This window comes from Eubalaena glacialis, chromosome 6 (genome assembly GCF_028564815.1).
Source record: "Eubalaena glacialis isolate mEubGla1 chromosome 6, mEubGla1.1.hap2.+ XY, whole genome shotgun sequence".
Taxonomy (NCBI): domain Eukaryota; kingdom Metazoa; phylum Chordata; class Mammalia; order Artiodactyla; family Balaenidae; genus Eubalaena; species Eubalaena glacialis.
In genome coordinates, this window is record NC_083721.1 from 122,858,650 (window position 1) to 122,879,698 (window position 21,049).

Consider the following 21,049-nt stretch of genomic DNA (forward strand, 5'->3'; position numbering starts at 1 on the left):
TCACAGCCACACTCTTTAAAGTAGAGACAACTCACTGCTACCACTATTCCTCTTCCCATCACCCCGAGGAATGGCTCCTGTCAAGGTCTGTTGTGACATCCTTGTTGAGTAGTAGACACTCATCAGCCCTCATTTCTCTTTCATCCAAAGATAACATGTGATGATGTTCATCCCGTTTGGTCCAATTTGAAATACTTCCCTTTGCTTCCATGATGCTCTGCTGGTTTGTCTAATAATTTTCTGGCCTTTTCAGTTTCTCTCTCTTTCTTTTTTTAATATACATGTTTAAAATTTAACACTCTGTGTGTGTAGGGGGTTTCAGGGGTCGGGTGATCCTCTTCCTGCGTTGTTTTTTGTTTTTGATAGTTGTTTTTTTTTTTTAACATCTTTATTGGAGTATAATTGCTTTACAATGGTGTGTTAGTTTCTGCTTTATAACGAAGTGAATCAGTTATACGTATACATATATCCCCATATCTCTTCCCTCTTGCATCTCCCTCCCTCCCAGCCTCCCTATCCCACCCCTCTAGGTGGTCACAAAGCACTGAGCTGATCTCCCTGTGCTATGCGGTTGCTTCCCACTAGCTATCTATTTTACATTTGGTAGTGTATATATGTCCATGCCACTCTCTCACTTTGTCACGTCTTACCCTTCCCCCTCCCCATATCCTCAAGTCCATTCTCTAGTAGGTCTGTGTCTTTATTCCTGTCTTGCCACTGTATTGTTTTAGTTAAGTGTTCTGCAGGTGTCTGTCTGAGACATCTTTCCTTTCCCCAGCTACACGCATTCTTAGGTAATCTGCTTCATTCCCAAGTCAGCAGCGCTGATTATTTTCAAATCCTTGCTGTAGCGCCTATCTTTCCTGAGCTCTGGGTGTGAATACCCAGTTGTTGGATTTATCTGTGTGTCATACAAGACCTGGAGGTCAGGACCTTCAGCTCTGCCTCCTCTTCCACCCACCTGATTAACCAGAACCTGGGTTTTGTTTTGACTGTATTTACCTCCCACTCCCAATCCAAGAGACATCCTTCCTAGCTCCCATGCATGGTGGTTTGTCTAATTTGCTTAGAGTCAAGAGCAACCTCCTTAGTTCAGGCCACCTGCAACCTCCCGCCAGTAGCAATCACCCACTAGCAGTCTGGAACTAGACTATTCTGCTGAAGCAGAAACCCAGTTACATTACTCACCTGTGTTATGCCCTCTATAGACTTAGGTATGAAGTTCCACATTCTCAACTTGGTTTTTTTTAAAAATTTTGCTTCTGGTTTAGGGGTCCCAAGTCTACCATCCTATCTACTCCCCCACTCCTGGCACTGTAATATAGAGAATATCTCATTATATTCTGTATAGAATATCTCACTATACAGAATATCTCATTCTCAATAATTCTCTCCCTCAGCTCCTGCCATACTGAGTTAATTTGAACTTTGCAAATGTTTCATGTTTCCTCTGTCTGCAAGTCTTCTGTACATGCATTTCACTCATTCTGGAGTCCTCTGACCTAATTCCCACTTGCTGTACCCATCTACTAAGTGCTGTTCATCTTTTAGGTGTCAAGTTTGCTTTACTCCTTAAGTCTCCTGAATGCCTTTATAATATCTGGAACTTTGTCCATCACAGAACATAATACCACACGCTGGACAGGGATGGAACTGAACTTTTCTTTTTTTTTTTTCGTCTCTTACTGGGTCTTTAGCCTAGGAATTACAGAAATCATATCTATCCTGTTCACTTTTTGTTTTGCCAGGGTCCAGCACATGTGTAGCATATATTAGCCTTTCAGTAAATTGTGATTGAATGTCCGAGTCTATAAATAATCTAATGACCTAGCATTATTCTTGGGAATGGTGAGGTAGATTTTTTCTGGCAGGGCAAAATAGTCATAAAATTTCTGTGGGGGGCTTCCCTGGTGGCGCAGTGGTTGAGAATCTGCCTGCCAATGCAGGGGACACGGGTTGGAGCCCTGGTCTGGGAAGACCCCACGTGCCGCGGAGCAACTAAGCCCGTGAGCCACAACTACTGAGCCTGCGCGTCTGGAGCCTGTGCTCTGCAACAAGAGAGGCCGCGATAGTGAGAGGCCTGCACACCGCGATGAAGAATGGCCCCCGCTCGCCACAACTAGAGAAATCCCTCGCACAGAAACGAAGACCCAACACAGCCATAAAAATAAATAAATAAATAAATAAATAAATAAATAAATAAGCAAATCATTAAAAAAAAAAAAAAAATTTCTGTGGGTTCCTGTAACTGTCCCTAGGCAGATAAATGGACTTTTACAACTGGACATCTATAACTAGTGTGCTATTTCTCCTTGGTAATGTAATATTTTAATCAAATTTAAATGTCTTTAAAGAGGGCGCTTGGTCCCAGAATTTAGTTATTGTGAGTGAGGCCTGATATTCAGTGATTCCAGTGTTTTCACCGATTTTTTCCAAATTTCCAGGATAATGCTGATAGGAGTTTTACAAAGCGATTGAAAGACTTCTCTTAAGAAAAGAAGCTCTAGTCCTCAGTCATTTAGAAAGACCTGTGTGTACTAAGAAATTTTAAGTCTTCCAAGAAGCATTTTCAGTTTGGGTTATCACTGTTTCCGGCATTTCAAGCAGTATGATGATCCTATTATATTTTCTGTGACATGATCTTATGATTCTATTTGGCAATAAAAATGAAGTAATTTTTTTATTGTAAAAATTATGTTTGGTATAATATAAAATTTGAGAAAGGATTATATAAATAAGCATTCAACTAATGCTAATACTTTATTTAGGAATATGTTAAAGTTAAATAATATCACATTTTCCTCTGTGTTCAGGATAATGAGGAAAGAAAGCAGATTACTCTTCTTAGATATACCCTTTTTATTTAACCATCATAAAAGATGAAAGGATTTTTACATGATATTTTATATTTTAACTTATTATTTTATTTACTAAGAGATGATTATAATGTCAGTAAGCCATAACCTTAATCCAAATGTTAATATTTAAGCCATTTTTTTTCATTTAAAAGTGTACATAGTCTGAAAAAACTATACATAATCTGTAAATGATAAATTGTTTATGATGTGTTTATAGACCAAAATATGTAAAGGTGAGTTTATTTCTTAGTTACTTTCTCTAAATCTCATGCTATTAGGAAGAACAACTTTTAAATTATAAACAGTTTTAAAAATCACTTATAATCCCACTACCCTCTCATATTGTTTTCATTCATAGTTGCTTTCAGTATTTATATCCTTGCAGTATATAGATATGAGCATTCATATTTTTCATTTGTTTTCATTATGGTGTATAAACAATTTTGTGCTTTTTAATTATTTTATTTGAAATATGTTTTTAATTTATTCTACACATGCTTGTCTAGATACAATCTAATATAAATCAGTTTTTAGATAGAAACTGTGACTTCTGGTTTGAAGTTTTACTTTTTATTCTTGAAACTTATTTACTGTTAGTAACACATCATAAGATGCTTACTTGAATACCTAACTTTTTCTTTTAAATATCAGTCATTATGAGATTGGCAGTATTTTTATACAAACAAGTTAAATGTAAGAAGAGCACATCACCTAATTTGCACATGAAAATAAGTCATTTCTGAAACGAATTTGATTTACAATCTAAATAGAGATCTTAATTTTGTGCATATAAACCTCAATGCTTGGGTCACTATGACCTTGAATAATTGGATGATTTGAAAAAAAAAAAAAGAAAAAAGGAAAAAAAGAAAAGATTCAGTTGGAAAAGTTTCTCTGCCAATGACATGACATCACCCTTGGAAACATTTTGATACTGTGAAAGAAGGATCAGGAAAGAACTACCACCTAGTAGCCGGGGACTGCCCGGAACAGCCTAACTACATAAACAGTTTTCTGTACTTTCCAAAGCTGCCAGCATAAATGTCTGAGATTTTTAATGAAGAAAACAGACGTAAATGGAGGGTGGGGGTAATGGTAACCTCTGCCTGTGTGATGAGAGATCTAAAAGAGGGAGGCTTCCAGTCTTAATGATCTATGAAAATCAAATTTAGGTGAAAAGTAGAAAGTAGAAAAGTTATAATATAGTTTTAATTCTGAGAAAACTATATGTAATGTCTTCTATGCTCTAACCTTTTAAAAAAGATAATGATCATTTTCATATTCACATAGGGATCCTAATAGACTGATCAATAATTCATGAAATAAATATTTAATTTCTTATGAGATTTCTGAGATGAGGAAAGTGCCAGTGTTTATATATAGATGGGAATTTTAGATATGTCCAAATCTGTGGGGGATTTTTTTTCTTTCTTTTAAAAAAATTCTTTCCCAGGATATATAAAACACTAGCCTTTAAAAAATTGCACACTAGCCTTTTAAAAAATTCCTGTTAGAAATAATGCTTAATAGAGAATCCATTTTTGCATGAATCTTTTTATTTTCTTCAAAACCGTAATATTATATAGAACATGAATGATTAAATTAATGTTTGCACTGTAGTTTGACAACAGTCAAATTTTTGTTTTTGTTATAGAGGCAAATTCAGTTGACCACATTGACTCTTGAAATGTCATTAATGAATGTCATAACTACATATTTCCTGCCTTGTATTGAATAATTTGTTTCCTGAATTATCACGTAGTTCAAAAAGGATGTGAATGAGTTATCTTTTCCACGTCTTATGATTGTGCTGTACAGAATAATGTAACTGTCTACAATATCTGTAAAACACAGAGGTTTTCTCATTGTAATTAATACGATACTTGTTTCAATAGCATCTGCTTCAGTTTTAGTACAATAGAAATATTTGGATGGAATACCAGATATTTGAGAGGAATCGGATAAAATGGTAGTGGACTAATTTCCTCATCTATTCTATACCACAACATCTCTTTTAGGGTCTTAGGAAGCTAGAAAAAGTCAGTTGGCACTTCTGTACATTTTTGACCATAATATTTAATGTATAAACATTTTTTTCTTTTGAGTTCGTTTCACATTTGCAGTGAAAAATTAATGATTATATAAACATAGTGAGGATTTTAGGTGCTTCCTTTTAACAGTAATATAAAATGACAGCCAAAGCTAGTTTGCTTCAGCTTCACTGTGTTGAGGTGAGATAATTATAGTTTATGACAAGAAATAATAAAAAAATTAAAAACTATAACTGTTCCTACCACTACAGGTATTAAAATTGCAGTAGAATGTGTAGTAATTTTTAAAAGAAGATTGGCAGAATTTTCGCTAAAATATTTACATTCTAGGTATATTCAAGATTTTTTTTTTTGAGGGCTCAGAGCATCTCTCAGTGTGTTTACCTCTCTCTGTCATCCATCTTCCCTCACCTTCTCCTAAACCCAAAACATACACAAGGACTCAGATTTTACATATAAAATGAATGCCAACAGATGCTTAAGGAGAAGGGGAGATAAGTCACAAAGGAGATGCTCTGAGAGATCTGAAAAGAGTAGGTGGGGAAGCAATATTGTACTTTATTTTTTTTTCCTTCCAGTCTTACAATTGATATACAGCACTGTGTAAGTTTAAGGTATATAGCATAATGATTTACATATATCATGAAATGATCACCACAATAAATTTAGTAAACATCCATCATCTCATATAGATACAAAATAAAAGAAAAAACAATTTTTCCTTGTGACGAGAACTCTTAGAATTTATTCTCTTAACAACTTTCATGTATAACCTACAGCAGTGTTAATTATATTTATCATGTACATTACATTCCTAGTACTTATTTATCTTATAGCTGAAGTTTGTACCTTTTGATCACCTTCATCCAGTTTCTTCTCCCCCGCCTCCTGCCTCTGGGAACTGCAAATCTGATCCCTTTTTCTGTGAGATTGTTTGTTCGCTTGTTTGTTTTTTAAGTATTGCCTAAAACACCATGTTAGTTCCTGGTGCACAACATAGTGATTCGATATTTCTATACATGACAAAATGATCACCACAATAAATCTAATTATCATTTGTCACCATAAAAGATATTACATCATTATGGACTATATTCTCCACACATTTCATGCCCATGGCTCATTTATTTTGTAACTGCAAGTTTGTACCTCTTAAGCTCCCTCATCTAATTCTCTCACCTCACCACTCCCATCCCCTCTGGCAACCACCTGTTCATTCTCTATCTATGACTGTTATTAGTTATGTTTGATCATTTGTTTTGTTTTTTAGATTACACATGTAAGTGAAATTATATGGCATTTTTCTTTCACTGTCTGACTTATTTCACTTTGAATAAAACCTTCTAGGTTCATCCATGTTGTTGCAAATGGCAAGATTTCATTCTTTTTTATAGCTGAGTAATATTCCATTTTATATATGTATCACCATTTCTGTATATTAAGACATTCATATATTGGTGGACATTTAGGTTGCTTCCATATCCTGGCTATTGTAAATAATGCTGTGAACATAGGGGTGCATGTATCTTTATGAGTTAGTGTTTTTGTTTACCTGGAAAAAATACCCAGAAGTGGAATTGCTGGATTATATGGTAGTTCTGTTTTTAGTTTTCTTGAGGGACCTCCATATTATTTTCCATAGTGGATGCACCAATTTACATTCCCATCAACATTGCATGAGGGTTCCCCTTTTTCCACATCTTCGCCAACACTTGTTATTTGTTGTTTTTTTTTTGGTAATAGCCGTTTTAACAGATGTGAGATGATATCTCATGTGTGGTTTTGATTTGCATTTCCCTGAGTGATTAATTATGTGGAACATCTTTTCATGTGTTGGTTGGCCATTTGTATGTCTTCTTTGGTGAAATATCTATTCAGGTCCTCCGCCCATATTTCATTGGGTTGTTTGTTTTTCTGATGTTGAGTTGTATGAGTTCTTTGTATGTTTTGGATATTAACCCCTTATTGGACATATCATTTGCAAATATCTTCTCCCATTCAGTGGGTGGCCTTTTTGTTTTGTTGATAGTAGTTTCCTTCATTGTGCAAAAGCTTTTTAGTTTGATTTAGTCCCATTTTTTAATTTTGCTTTTGTTTCCCTTGCTTGAGGAGACATATCCAAAAAATATTGCTAAGATAAGTGTTAAAGAGTGTACTAACTATGTTTTCTTCTAGAAGTTTTATGGTTTCAAGTCTTACATTTAGGTCTTTAATCTTTTGTGAGTTTATTGTTGTATATGATATGAGAAAGCAGTTTGATTCTTTTGCATGTAGCTGTCCAATTTTCCCAATACCATTTATTAAAGAGGCTATCTTTTCTCATTGTATATTCTTGCCTTCTTTGTCATAGATTATTAACCATATAGGCGTAGTTTTACTTCTGGGCTCTCTGTTTTGTTCCATTCATCTATGTATCTGTTTTTGTGCCAATACTATACTGTTTTGATTACTGTACCTTTGTAGTATTGTTTGAAATCAGGGAGCATGATACTTCCAGTTTTGTTCTTCTTTTTTCAAGATTGCTCTGGCTATTTGGCATCTTCTGTGGTTCCATATAAATTTTAGGATTATTTGTTCTAGTTCTGTGAAAAATGTCATGGGTATTTTGATAGGAATTGCGTTGAATGGAGATTGCTTTGGGTAGTATGGACATTTTCACAATATTAATTCTTCCAATCTGTGAGCATAGTTTATCTTTTCATTTATTTGTGTCTTCTTCAGTTTCTTTCACCAATGTCTTATAATTTCCAGAGTACAAATCTTTTACCTCCTTGGTTAAATCTATTCCTAGGTATTTTATTCTTCTCGATGCAATTGTAAATGAAATTGTTCTTTAAATTTCTCTTTCTGATAGATCATTATTACTTTATAGGAATGCAACAGGTTTCTGTATATTGTTTATATCTTGCAACTTTTCTGAATTCATTTAGTAGATCTAATAGTTTTTTTGTGGAGTATTTAGGGTTTTCTATATGTTGTATCATGCCATCTGCAAACAGTGGCACTTTTACTTCTTCCTTTCCAACTTGGATGACTTTTATTTCTTTTTCTTGCCTAATTTCTCTGGCAATGACTTCCAAACTGTGTTGAATAAAAGTGGGGAGAGTGGGCATCCTTGTCTTCTTCCTGATCTTAGAGGAAATGCTTTCAGCTTTTCACCATTGAGTATGACAGTAGCTGTGGGTTTGTCATATGTGGCCTTTATGTTGAGGTATGTTTCCTCTATAACACTTTGTTGAGAGTTTTTGTTGTAAATGGATGTTGAATTTTGTCAGAAGTTTTTTCTGCATCTATTGAGATGATTATATGATTTTTATCCTTCTCTTTGTTAATGAGGTGTATCACATTGAGTGATTTGCATATCTTGAACCATTCTTGCATGCCTAGAGTAAATCTTACTTGATCATGATGTATGATCCTTTTAATGTATTATTGAATTTGGTTTGCTGATATTTTGTTGAAGATTTTTGCATCTATGTTCATCAGTAATAATCACCTATAATTTTCTTTTTGGTAGTGTCTTTGTTTGGTTTTGGTATTAGGGTAATGCTGGCCACATAGAATGACTTTGAAAGCGTTCCTTCCTCTTCAGTTTTTTGAAATAGTTTGAGAAGAATAGGTATTAAGTCTTCTCTAAATGTTTGACAGAATTCACCTGTGAAGATGTCTGGTCATGGACTTTTATGTGTTGGGATTTTTTAGATGTTTGATTCAATTTCTAGTAATGAGTCTGTTTAGATTTTTTATAACTTTCTGATCATTCTTGGAAGATTGTATAGGCATACTTCATTTTATTGCACTTTGTTTTATTGCACTTCACAGATACTACGTTTTTTATAAATTGAAGGTTTGTAGCAACCATGTGTTGAGTAGTCTATCAGCACCATTTTTCCAACAGCATTTGCTCACTTCGTGTGTCTGTGTCACATTTTGGTAATTCTCATAATATTTCTAACTTTTTCATTATTGTTTTATTTGTTATGGTGATCTGTGACCAGTTAGCGGTTATGGTGATAAGTGATCTTTGATATTACTATGTAATTGTTTTGGGGTGTCGTGGACCTCACCCATATAAAATGGCAAACTTAATCAAATGTTGAAATGATGACAAATCATTTAGAATATTACATAAATGTAGTTTTAAAGCAGCGGCATGGTTTGAGAGGTTTACTCCAAATTTGAAAAGAGTTCTGCTGTGGGTAAAGTGCTATTAAACAGCACTGCATGCTACAGAGAAATAATTTGTGAAAGGAAAAGTAAGTTGATGTGGCAGACTTCATTGTTGTCTTATTTTAAGACATTGCCACAGTCACCCCACCCTCCAGCAGCCACCACTCTGATCAGTCAGCAGCATCAGCACTGAGGCAAGACCCGCAACCAGCAAAAAGATTATGACTTACTGAAGGCTCAGATGATGGTTAGCATTTTTTAGCAATAAAGTATTTTTTCAGTAAGGTATGTACATTGTTTTTTTTAGACACAATGCTGTTGCACGCTTAATAGACTACATTATTGTGTAAACAAACCTGATATACGCGCTGGGAAGCCAAAAAATTTCTGTGACTTGCTTTATTGCGATATGCGTTTTATTGTGGTAGTTTGGAACTAAACCCGTAATATCTCTGAGGTATGCCTGTATGTTTCTAGGAATTTATCCATTTCTTCTAGGTTGGCCAGTTTGTTGGCATATAATTGTTTGTAGTAATTTCTTATGGTCCTTTGTATTTCTATGGTGTCCTTTTTAACTTCTCCTCCTTCATTTCTGGTTTTATTGATTTGGGCTGTCTTTTTTTTCCTGAGTGAATCTGGCTAAAGGTTTGTTGATTTTGTTTATCATTTCAAAGAACCAGCTCTTAGTTTCATTGATTTTTTTCCTTTTTTTTAGTATCTATTTCATTTATTTCCACTTCCATTATTATTATTTCCTTCCTTCTACTAACTTTGGGTTTTGTTTGTTCTTTTTCTAGTTCCTGTAAGTGTAAGGTTAGATTGTTTATTGTTTTCTGGTTTCCTGAGATAGGCCAGCCTGTATCACTGTATATTTTCCTCTTAGAACTACTTTTGCTGCATCCCACAGATTTTGGATCCTTGTTTCTCCATTTTCATTTGGAGATATTTTTTTATTTCCTCATTGATTTTTTCAGTCACCTATTGGTTGGTTACTAGTATATTGTTTAGCCTTCACATGTTTGTATTTTTTGCAGTTTTTTTTCTTGTAGTTGGTTTCTAATCTCATGCCCTTGTGGTTGGAAAATATGCTTGGTATGATTTCAGTCTTAAGTTTATTGAGACTTGTTCTGTGGCCTAGTGCATCATCTGTCCTGGGAAGTGTTTCATGTGCACTTGAAAAGAAAGTATATTTTGCTGCTTTGGGATGGAATATTCTATACAGATCTATTAAGTCCATGTTCATTGCAGCACTATTTACAATAGCCAGGACATGGAAGTAACCTAAGTGTCCATTGACAGAAGAACGGATAAAGAAGATGTGGCACATATATACAATGGAATGTTACTCAACCATAAAAGGAAACGAAATTGAGTTGTTTGTAGTGAGGTGGATGGACCTAGAGTCTGTCATACAGAATGAAGTAAGTCAGAAAGAGAAAAACAAATACCATATGCTAACACATATATATGGAATCTAAAAAAAAGAAAATGGTTCTGAAGAACCTAGGGGCAGGACAGGAATAAAGACGCAGACGTAGAGAATGGACTTGAGGGCATGGGTGGGGGAAGGGTAAGCTGGGACGAAGTGAGAGAGTAGCACTGATATATATACACTACCAAATGTAAAATAGATAGCTAGTGGGAAGCAGCTGCATCACACAGGGAGATCACCTCGGTGCTTTGTGACCACTTAGAGGGGTGGGATAGGGAGGGTGGGAGATGCAAGAGGGAGGGGATATGGGGATATATGTATACATATAGCTGATTCACTTTGTTATACAGCAGAAACTAACACAACATTGTAAAGCAATTATACTCCAATAAAGATGTTAAAAAAAAAATTGAAAACATTAAAAAAAAAAAGAAAGGTCCATATGGTCTAATGCGTCATTTAAGGCCGGTGTTTCCTTATTGATTTTCTATCTGGATGATCTGTCCGGTGTTAAGGTCTTCTACTATTATTGTGTTACTGTCAGTTCCTCCCTTTATGTTTGTTAGTATTTGATTTATGTGTTTAGATACTCCTATGGGTGTGTGTATGTATGTGTGTGTGTTGTTCTATCTTCTTGGTGGATTGATCCCTTTATCATTATGTAATATCTTTGTCTCTTTTTACAGTCTTTGTTTTTTTTTTTTTTAATTTTTTTTTTTATTTATTTATTATCTTTTTTATTTATGGCTGTGTTGGGTCTTCGTTTCTGTGCGAGGGCTTTCTCTAGTTGTGGCAAGCGGGGGCCACTCTTCATCACTGTGCACGGGCCTCTCACTATCGCGGCCTCTCTTATTGCGGAGCACAGGCTCCAGACGTGCAGGCTCAGTAGTTGTGGCTCACGGGCCCAGCTGCTCCGCGGCATGTGGGATCTTCCCAGACCAGGGCTCGAACCCGTGTCCCCTGCATTAGCAGGCAGATTCTCAACCACTGCGCCACCAGGGAAGCCCTGGTTTTAAAGTCTATTTTGTCTGATATAAGGATTGCTATCACCAATCTCTTTTCATGTCTGTTTGTATGGTATGGAATACCCTTTTCCATCCCCTCACTTTTAGTCTATGTGTGACATTAGATGTGAAGTGAGACTCTTGTAGGCAGCATGTATATGGATCTTGTTGTTTTTATCCATTCAGCCACCCTATTTTCTGGATTGGAACATTTAGTCCATTCACATTTAAAGTAATTATTGATAGGTATGTACTTACTGCAATTTTGTTAGTTGTATTCTGGTTTTTTTTGTTGTTCTGTGTTCCTTTCTTCTCTTGTGATTTGGTTACTTTCTTTACAGTTAATGTTTGTATTGCTTCCTTTTTATTTTTGTGTATCTAATATCAATTGGTTTATGGTTACCATGAGGTTCTTATGTAACAACCTATGTATATAGCAGTCTATTTTAAGTTGATCATTGCTTAAGTTTGAGTGTATTCTAAAAACACTACATTTTTACTCCCCTCTGCCATGTTTTATGTTTTTGGTGTCATATTTTACATCTAAAAAATTTTGTGTATCCTTAAATACTTATTGTAGATATATTTGATTTTACTAGTTTTTTATTTTAATCTTCATACTAGCTATATAGTTGGTTGATCCGTTACCTTTACTTTGTATTTGCCTTTACTGGTGGCATTTTTCTCTTGCATAATTTTCATATTTCTGGTTATGTTCTCATCTCTTCTGCTTAAAGAAGTTCTTTTAACATTTCTTAAAAGGTTGTTTTAGTGGTGATGAACTCGTTTACTTTTTGCTTGTCTGGTACACTCTTTATCTCTCCTTCAATTCTGAACATTAACTTTGCCAGCTAGAGGTTCTTGGTTGTGTTTTTCCTTTCAGTTCTTTGAATATGTCATGCCACTACCTTTTGGCCTGCAAGTTTTCTGCTGAAAAATCAGCTGATAACCTCACTGGTTTTACCTTGTATGTGTCAAGTTGTTTTTCTCTTGCTGCCCTTAATACTCTCTTTATCTTTAACTTCTGACATTTTAATGATAGTGTATATGTAAAGATCCCCTTGGGTTCACCTTTTAGGAATTCTCTGGGATTCATGGACTCAAATGTATTTCCTTCACCAGTTTAGAGGAATTTTCATCCATTGTTTCTTCAAATAGGTTTTCTGTCCCTTTCTTTCTCCTCCTTCTGGGACCCCTATAATGCAAATGTTAGAATGCTTATTGTTATCCCAGAGGTTCCTTAAACTATCCTCATTTTTTAAAATTCTTTTTTCTTTTTTGCTATTTTGATTGGGTGATTTCCATTAGCCTGTCCTCCAGATTGCTGATCCTTTCCTCTGCATCATCTAATCTGCTGGTGGTTCCCTCTAGTTTCTAGTTTTTCTCTATTTTGTTTAGTTTTTTCTGAGGTTTTTGTCTTGTTCTTTCATTTGGAACATATTCCTTTGTCTCCTCACTTTACCTAATTCTCTGTGTTTGTTTCTATGTATTAGGTAGATCAGCTATATCTCCTGGTCTTCAAAGAATGGCTTTGTATAGAAGGTGTTCTGTGGGGCCCAGTGGTGTGGTCCTTCCTGGTCACCAGAGCCAGGTGCTCCAGGAATGTCCTCTGTGTGGGCTGTGTGCATCCTCCTGTTGTGGCTGGGCTGCAGTTGCTGTGGGTGCACTAGTGTATGGGGCTGGTTCCCAGTACAACTGGCTATAAGGCCTGGCCACAACTGTTGTGGGCACTCTGGTGTACTGGGTTGGCCAATGGGATGGGACCCTCTTTGGGGAGACATTGGTGCTGACCAAGGGCACCTGCTGGGACTGGCAGGGTGAAGGGCTGCTTTAGTGGGGCTCTGGTGCTGGATGAGGGTGCTTGTTGGGACTGGCAAGGTAGGGGGCCACTTTGGAGGAATGCTGGCTGTGTCAGGTCCATCGGCAAACGGGGGTGGGGCAAATGGTACTATTAAGTTTGATGGAGAGAGCCAGAAATGTCACCTGCTAGTGCCAGGTTGCTAGATAGAAGGTGAGCCAAATAAAAACAAAACAAATAAAAACACTGGCACCAGCCAGCCCCTTTATACCCAGAGAAAGTTGCAACAGATCCCTGTGCCTCAGGCACATGCCCTAAAACTAGTAAGTGAATTTCTTTCTTATATCACCCAGGCACTTTTCTAACTGCTGCCTCTGCACTGGGACTTGGAAAGAGTGAATCTGTGCATGTGCCCTTTAAGAGCAGAGTCTCAGTTTCCTACGGCTCTTCTGCTCTCCTGCGCATAAACCCCAATGGTTTTAAAGCCAGATGTTATGGGGGCTCATCTTTCTGGTGCAGGTCTCCCAGGAAGGGGGGCCCAAGGTGGGGCTTGGACCCTTCGCTCCTTGGGGAAGGCCTCTGGGGCTGTGATACCCCGCCCACTTGTGGGTTCGTTCACTGGCTACATGGGTTCTGATTAGACTGCATCTCTGCCCTTCCTACCTGTCTCATTGTAGGTTTTTCTTTTTATCCTCAGTTGTGGAAAGTATTTTCTTCTAGTCTTCAGGTCATTCTCGGAGACGGTTCTCTATCTGTAGTTGTAATTGTGGTGTATCTCTGGGAGGAGGTGAGCCCAGGGTCTTCCTTCTCTGCTATCTTGTTCTACACCCACTTTAGTTTATTATTGATATGATTTGTGAGGTGGCTCTAATTAGGACTTGTTCTAGATCTGTATTAATCTGGAGGCTTTCTTTTCTTCACGTTGGTGCCCTTGAATCACTGCCCAGAAGTCTGGGTTATAGTGGGTAACATAGTTTCCCAGAAGAGTTTAGTGCCTTTTGGTGATAAAGTATATATACAGTATTTGTTTTGTGTGGTGATGGCTGGTAGGAGGTCACACTGGCACTGCCCCATTCACTGTGCACTGTATTAGTAGAATTATTAAGGGGATATCCTAATGCAGAAAACATGCTTTGAAGTTAGAGGTTTATAGAATGAAAGCACATTGATGGGAGAGGCTTTCTTTTTTTTTTGAGAGGGGTCTTTTAATTAATTAATTAATTAATTATTTAATGGCTGCGTTGGGTCTTCGTTGCTGCATGCAGGCTTCCTCTAGTTGCGGCGAGCAGGGCCTACTCTTCGTTGTGCTGCATGGGCTTCTCATTGCGGTGACTTCTCTTGCTGTGGTTGTGGAACACGGGCTCTAGGTGTGCGGGCTCAGTAGTTGTGGCACGTGGGCTCAGTAGTTGTGGCTCGCAGGCTTAGTTGCTGTGCAGCATGTGGGATCTTCCCGGACCAGGGATCGAACCCCTGTCCCCTGCATTGGCGGGCAGATTCTTAACCACTGCACCACCAGGAAAGTCCAAGGTTTACTTTTGTTAATACGGTTTTCCTTCTTTTGCTAGATTCTCCTGAATTATTTTGGAAACTATGTACCTAATGCATGGACACAAGACAGTGGCTGCACTCTTTGTGAAGTGGATACAATTGACTTGTCTGCAGTAGATGTAAGTGGAATTGACTCTGTGTGAAACGTAGTAATAAAAAGTAGTGAGGTGGGTGGACCTACAGTCTGTCATACAGAGTGAAGTAAGTGAAAAAGAGAAAAACAAATACCGTATGCTAACACATATGTATGGAATCTCAAAAAAAAAAATGGTACTGATGAATCTAGTAGCAGGGCAGGAATAAAGACGTAGACATAGAGAATGGACTTGAGGACACAGTGGGGGTAGGGGGAAGCTGGGGTGAAGTGAGAGTAGCATCGACATATATACACTACTGAATGTAAAATAGTTAGTTGGTGGGAAGCAATAGCATAGCACAGGGAGATCAGCTCGGTGCTTTGCGATGACCTGGAGGGGTGGGATAGGGAGGGTGGGAGGGAGGCTCAAGAGGGAGGGGATATGGGGATATATGTATGCATATGGCTGATTCACTTTGTTGTGCAACAGAAACTAACACAGTATTGTGAAGCAATTATACTCTAGTAAAGATCTGTTAAAAAGAAAGTACATTGTCATGAAATACAATAATTTGTAAAAGAAAAAAAGCACATTATTTTATAGTATTGATAATATGGTAGATAATGGATTTAAAAAGCTAAAACATGATGGCTCCGAAAATTGCTGGATTTGTGTATTTCCAGCAAAACCAGTTAATAATTGACCCCAGTGAAAAGGGCTTGGTTGTTAATATTTACTAGCTTGCTATGATTGGGTGCTCTTGTTTTATTTTAGTCTGGTAACTTGGTCAAAGTGTTGAGGTACAATGCTTCATTATTTATATGGACTAATTTCATCTGTGCTTGATTTTCAAATTTGATGATTTTAAAATAATATTATATAACTAAGGACTGTTTTAATATTTTATAGATAGTAACTTATATTAATTTCACAAATCCCTTAAGTAGGTAGTACTGTTGACTGAGTTTTACAGATGAGAAAACTGAGGTATATATACGTTCAGTGACTTGCTTAAGGCATGTGATTTTTTTTAAGTGTTGGGGGTGGGATTTAAATTTAGTCAGTCTGGCTCCAGAGCCCATAATCTTGATCACTGTGCAATTCCGCCTGGATGTGATGTACATATTATATGCCAGACACAGTGCTACTTATACATGTGTTTCATAGAGAATTATAGCTATAGTTTAACGTTTATATGTAGAGAGTAAATGAGCAACTGGAAGTAATTATTATGTGTCTATTAAACATTTTATGCATCCTTCTCTCATCAACCAGAGCAGTTTTAGGATATTCTGTAGTAACATTTTTCTTCCAAAAAATTTCTCTTGTAACTTGGAAGACGATTATGTGTATGAACAGTTGAATTCTAGGGATGATTTTGTCATTAAGGCTGATTCTTTCCTTCATTCACCATAGGTTTATTGAGTATCTACAGCATGCCAGATAAGTATAGACAGAAATAAAATTCACCTTAATATAGTTCTGGTGACTCCTGTACCCATGCAAATACAAAAATGCTCTCACCGTAAAGCACTCAGGCTCCTGAATTAAATAGTTTCTGTTCTATTCTGAAAAGGAGGATAAAGATTCACTTTGTTGTAAAGCAGAAGCTAGCACACCATTGTAAAGCAATTATACTTCAATAAAGATGTTTAAAAAAAAAAAAAAAAAAAGAGTAACTTGTCCACATTTAGGACCTTATGAATATAACCCTATTTTACTTGAAAATAAGACTTTTTGGCCAGTCTCTCAAATAACAGACTGCATGTTTCCTATCTGGAAAGAAAACCAGGAACTTTCTGACTGAAGCTTCATCATGAAGATGTTTAAAAATTCATCCTGATCTTTTTTGCAAAGTCTTCTGGAGGGAGAGTTAAAGCTTTTTATCTGTTTAGTATCCTTTTACATAAACTTTCTGGTGCAAAGATTGAAAAATGTTTATATTATAGTTTTTTTCTTTATTTTTTGCATATAGGTGAAAATCACCTAATAAGCTAAGCTTTTTTGTCTTATAGACTGTTAGAAAGGAAAACCATTTTATTATGCAAAATGAATTTCTTATGTGTTTTATATGTGTAGTAATTATGCAACAGGGATATAAAAATTAAAATTATGTGTGTAGTTAAGATCTAGGGCTACCATATACTTAGGTGTGGGCCGTAGGCAAGTTTCTCTATATGTAAAAATGATAATGGCTATCTCAGAGGATTGGTAGGAGGGTTAAATGAAATTATATAGATGTATATATAATGATATTTTGTATGTATAAATTATATATATGAGGTGCTAAGCCTTGATAACAGCTAACTGTTGTACTCTTATTATCATTAGTATATAAAGATGAGCTTAGATTGACAATGGAGATGTAGCATGTTGAAGCCCAGTTCTTTACCTACTAATTTATGTGTTCTGAGTTGCTTAACTCTTCTAAGTCCCATTTTCCTCATGTGTAAATTTGGGATAATAAATAACTTCTAAGGTTATTACAAAATTTAAATGAAATGCATCACATCATTTGATAAGGGAGAGTTGTCATCTAGTTTTTACTCATTTTCCCTGTTAAATTGAGAACTCCTAGAAGGTAGATATTTTGTCTTTAGTTGTTTGTATTTGTTTATTGACTTAGCAATAAATATTTGGGTGACTGAATGAATTGATAAGAAGGACAACAGTGTATGACTTGTACTTCAATGCAAACAAATAATGTTATTATCCAGATAACAGAGGAATATGTGAGGTATCATGTGTGAAAAGATGGGGGAGAGGTACCTAATTCATCACTTAACATATATGGTACTTTAAAATATCTGTAATCTTTATTAAAAAATTTTTTCTTGCTCAGTAATGCACTGTATTTATTTATTTTTTTTACCTTTTGACCTCCTCCACCCATCTGTATGTAGTTTGTAATTTAAAAACCTATAATCTTTAAAGTCAGGCTTTAAGACACTGATTAAAAAAGGCATTATAAAGAAATGTTTCATATGGTTCTGGTAATAACACTATTACATGGCATTTACTTATGTTTCTGTCTTCCTCAATCATTTGTAAGTTTTCCAAGCAAGGAATTTTCACTCCTTTTTAAAAATGTTTCTTATCACAAGGACGGACTAATAGTGGATATTTCAGAATTGTTCATACAATGAATGAAAGAAACTATTCTCTAAAACATACCCAAACAGAAATTAAGAAAATGTTAAAAATCGATACAAGATAAAATATATTAGTGAAAGAAAGTAGCTTTCCTTATATATAATATAATGATGAAGCAAAATAAAGTACTATCAATAAAATGAGATTAAAGGTTCAAGGATAGAAATAAAGTCTCAAGTCCTCTGTGATTGTTTTCTTTGAGCTACGAATTAACCACTAAACTTCCAAACCATGAAAACAAACATGGAAGCACAATTAGCATTCTGGCTTCATAGATGAAGCTGTCAAATAGATTCAGATCTGAAGGAAGTTTCTTTTAGGACTATCTTAAAGGAAGCATTAAATAGTAGAGCAGGCAATAACCTTAATTACAGTATCCCTATGTTATACGATAGTGAGTTTCCTCTTCAACCTAAATCATAATGTCAAGGTGTGATTCAGTAAAATCACTTTGGTGGGGTCTACAAAAATGTATTAGAGAATTGTCATGGGGCAATCAAATTTAGAAGGCTAAGTTGTACTGATATTCTAGTATGTTTTATGTTGTATTGATTAAAACTTGAATAGAATTTGAAGTAAAACCATGCTAATTCTAATTTGCTTTTATGTTTGCCACAAAACAAAGGTTCACCCAAATGTAACAATAGGTGTTTTTATTGAGCAACCAACCCCTTTCCTACCTCGATTTCTGGACATATTGTTGACACTGGATTACCCAAAAGAAGCAGTTAAACTCTTTATTCATAACAAAGTAAGTATTTGAGAAATGAATATTTTATGGGAAAACTATTTTGATCTTATTTGGAACTATTTGTTATTATTTAGTCATGTCTAAAAAAAATTTAAAAATTTGAGTTAAATTCAGTGAGGGATTTTTGAAGTCATTACTACTCTGTGTATTTAGGACCTAAGGATTTTAGAGTTTAGAAACTAGTATCATACTATTGGGATGAGACACATGAAACTGTCTATTTTTTGTAGATCAAAAATGGTTGAATATCAGCCATTTTTATATGTTCAACTTAATATATAATGAAGAGATGTCAAAGGGCCTATAGTCCTTTGCCTTTGGGTTAGTTCTGGTACTTTCTTTTATAGAACCGATCATTAAATTGTTTGCAGCTAATGATAATACCCAACATCAGAACTTGAAATATCTTCCATATACAGTATTGTTTTGATTAATTACACAATGGCATGCTCTTCCTCTAAAGATTTTGATACTGTCATTTCCTTCAAAAATATTCAGAACCTCCCAAATACCTCCTACGTATAGTCTAAATTTAAAGACATTTTTCCTCAATATTTTTCAATTTTGCTTGTCTCTTCCCTGTTAAAACAGTTGGCATTTATTATCACCTAGAAAAACTCAATAGCTGTGAAGTATGCTCTTTTCTCTCTTTTGTCCTAATACTTTTTGTTTAAGATTGTTCTTTCTTCCTGATGTACATACCAGCTAATCATTTGCCTTTTCCAGAGACTATTTTATATTTGCAGAAAACCACTTCAGATAAGTTTAAAGGGGTGAATGTATTGAGCATTGGCTTTGTAAAATGCATTGTAATACATGTACTTACATTAAAGTATTTTGTTTTTATGTATTGTGTCATTTATTTATATTTTTCCTCCTTTCATAGGACCTAAAACCTCTTGATAGGAGGAGTTTTTATCTTCTTTTATTTAAAATTAACTCTATGCAGCTTTTGTATGATAAGTAGTTTTAACAAGCTGTGAAAAGCTTTCAAAAATACTTAGTGAGACTTGATACATAAAGAGCTCTGAAATGCTCTAATGATGGAGATAGATAACCTTATCTAAATTTTAGCACAGTTAGATAACCTTATCTAAATTTTAGCACAGTTGAATCACACTAATTTGATGACTTTTCATGTTGATTATTTTCTCATCATATTTTCTTATCAATAAAATTTTAACTTTCCCTTCTTTTTGTAAAAGACACAACTTTTTATGTGACCATTAATTTTCTCTCTGCTTAAAATAATATTGTAATATTTATTTTATAAAAAAGATTATAACAGATTAATCTGTTAGGTTTAATAGATATTTTTTATGGATATTTTATAAAACATGTCTAAGATTCTCAGGGCACAAGCCATTTTCCCTCTCAAGTCAGAAATATTTTATAGCACTCAGGATTTAAATATTAATGCAAGGACTAGGAGTAGATGTTAAAAGAATTTTGAAGTATCTTTTTTAAAAAAAAATTGATATGTATGTATTTTAGATTCTACATGTGATATTTAGATGATATTTCAATATAATATGCTTAATATAGTTATCACTTTGCCTGTAGTGAGTGAATGGTGGAATTCACAAATTTTGAATGTGAAGTCATCCCTACATATGAATACTTCAGTCATCTTTTTGTGTTTTTTCTCACTACTTTTCTCCTTTTTTTAAACTAATTTTCAATTTTTAAAATATGTTACAGGAAGTTTATCATGAAAAGGACATCAAGGTGTTTTTTGATAAAGCTAAACATGAAATCACTACTATGAAAATAGTAGGACCGGAAGAAAATCTAAGTCAAGCAGAAGCCAGAAACATGGGAATGTATGTTTTAGCAAATTTAAATTCAACCAGTATCTACTAAAGAAACTTAAAAAAGAAAGACAACTTTTCTTCAAAATTAGTGTCCTAAACTTGGATGTCTCAACTGTGTGTGTGCGTGTGTGTCTGTGTGTGTTTGTGCCCACACGTGAGCATACCTCTGCTGTTCGAACTATATCTATGTTTGTGTGTTTTTATGTCTAAAGGGCCATGAAAGTTATTTACGTTTTTCTTTTGATGGCTAAGAGTCAATATATTTAATCAGACTATTAACTGAACTTCAGATCAAGATTTAAATCCCCAGACAGATGAGTAGTGTGACTGATGTAGCAGTGATTTAAATATACATTATCTGAAGCTTTTGTGTGGCAGAAATGTGTGTTTCAG

The 21,049-nt window shown here is 35.2% G+C and overlaps 1 protein-coding gene across 1 annotated transcript in view; it reads left to right on the forward strand.

Moving 5' to 3' along the window:
- Positions 1 to 21,049, forward strand: part of PLOD2 (procollagen-lysine,2-oxoglutarate 5-dioxygenase 2) — a 98,228-nt gene that overhangs the window by 61,582 nt on the left and 15,597 nt on the right. The window contains exons 8-10 of the mRNA XM_061193580.1: positions 14,879 to 14,980; positions 18,717 to 18,842; positions 20,544 to 20,665. Of these exons, the coding sequence (XP_061049563.1) occupies positions 14,879 to 14,980; positions 18,717 to 18,842; positions 20,544 to 20,665 (350 nt within the window). The remainder of the gene's footprint in view (positions 1 to 14,878; positions 14,981 to 18,716; positions 18,843 to 20,543; positions 20,666 to 21,049) is intronic.